General features: G+C 53.1%; 1 protein-coding gene across 1 annotated transcript in view; it reads right to left on the reverse strand.

Annotated features, from left to right (window-relative positions):
• LOC132998106 (calcium and integrin-binding family member 2-like) overlaps positions 1 to 359 on the reverse strand; it is a 4,300-nt gene extending 3,941 nt beyond the window's left edge. The window contains exon 1 of the mRNA XM_061067604.1: positions 79 to 359. Coding sequence (XP_060923587.1) covers positions 79 to 129 — 51 coding nt within the window. The 5' untranslated portion in view covers positions 130 to 359. The remainder of the gene's footprint in view (positions 1 to 78) is intronic.
• Between the last annotated feature and the right edge of the window lie 212 nt (positions 360 to 571).

A 571-nucleotide genomic window follows, 5' to 3' on the forward strand; every position in this document is an offset into this window, starting at 1 on the left:
TCGGTGTACTCTGTGTATTGTGTGTGAACAGTACACAGTGTGTATTATCTGTAAACTGGTCTAATCTCATGCAGTCACCTGATAAGCCTCCAGCTGCTCGTCGGTGAAGGTTGTCTGTTTGTTTCCCATCGTGCTGGACTGACTGTCCCATCACACCGCTGCACCCCCCCGCTGCATCTCACTGGTCCCCCGCTGGGCTCAGACCATCAGCTGGTCCTCATCCGCCCCTGTTCGGGATCTGATCCTCCTGGTCTGGATCTGATCCTCCTGGTCTGGATCTAATCCTCCTGGTCTGGATCTGATCCTCCTGGTCTGGATCTAATCCTCCTGGTCTGGGTTTAATCCCCCTGGTCTGGATCTGATCCTCCTGGTCTGGATCTGATCCTCCTGGTCTGGATCTAATTCCCCTGGTCGGGATCTAATCCTCCTGGTCTGGGTTTAATCCTCCTGGTCAGGGTTTAATCCTATTGTTCCAGGTGTTACCCTGGTCCTGGTCCGGATTTTATCCAGGTGCTAGTCCAGATGTGAATCTGGTCCTCGCCCGGTTGTTATCCTGATCTTGATCAGGGTA

The sequence above is a fragment of the Limanda limanda genome, chromosome 3 (assembly GCF_963576545.1).
Source record: "Limanda limanda chromosome 3, fLimLim1.1, whole genome shotgun sequence".
In the NCBI taxonomy this organism is placed as follows: Eukaryota; Metazoa; Chordata; class Actinopteri; order Pleuronectiformes; family Pleuronectidae; genus Limanda; species Limanda limanda.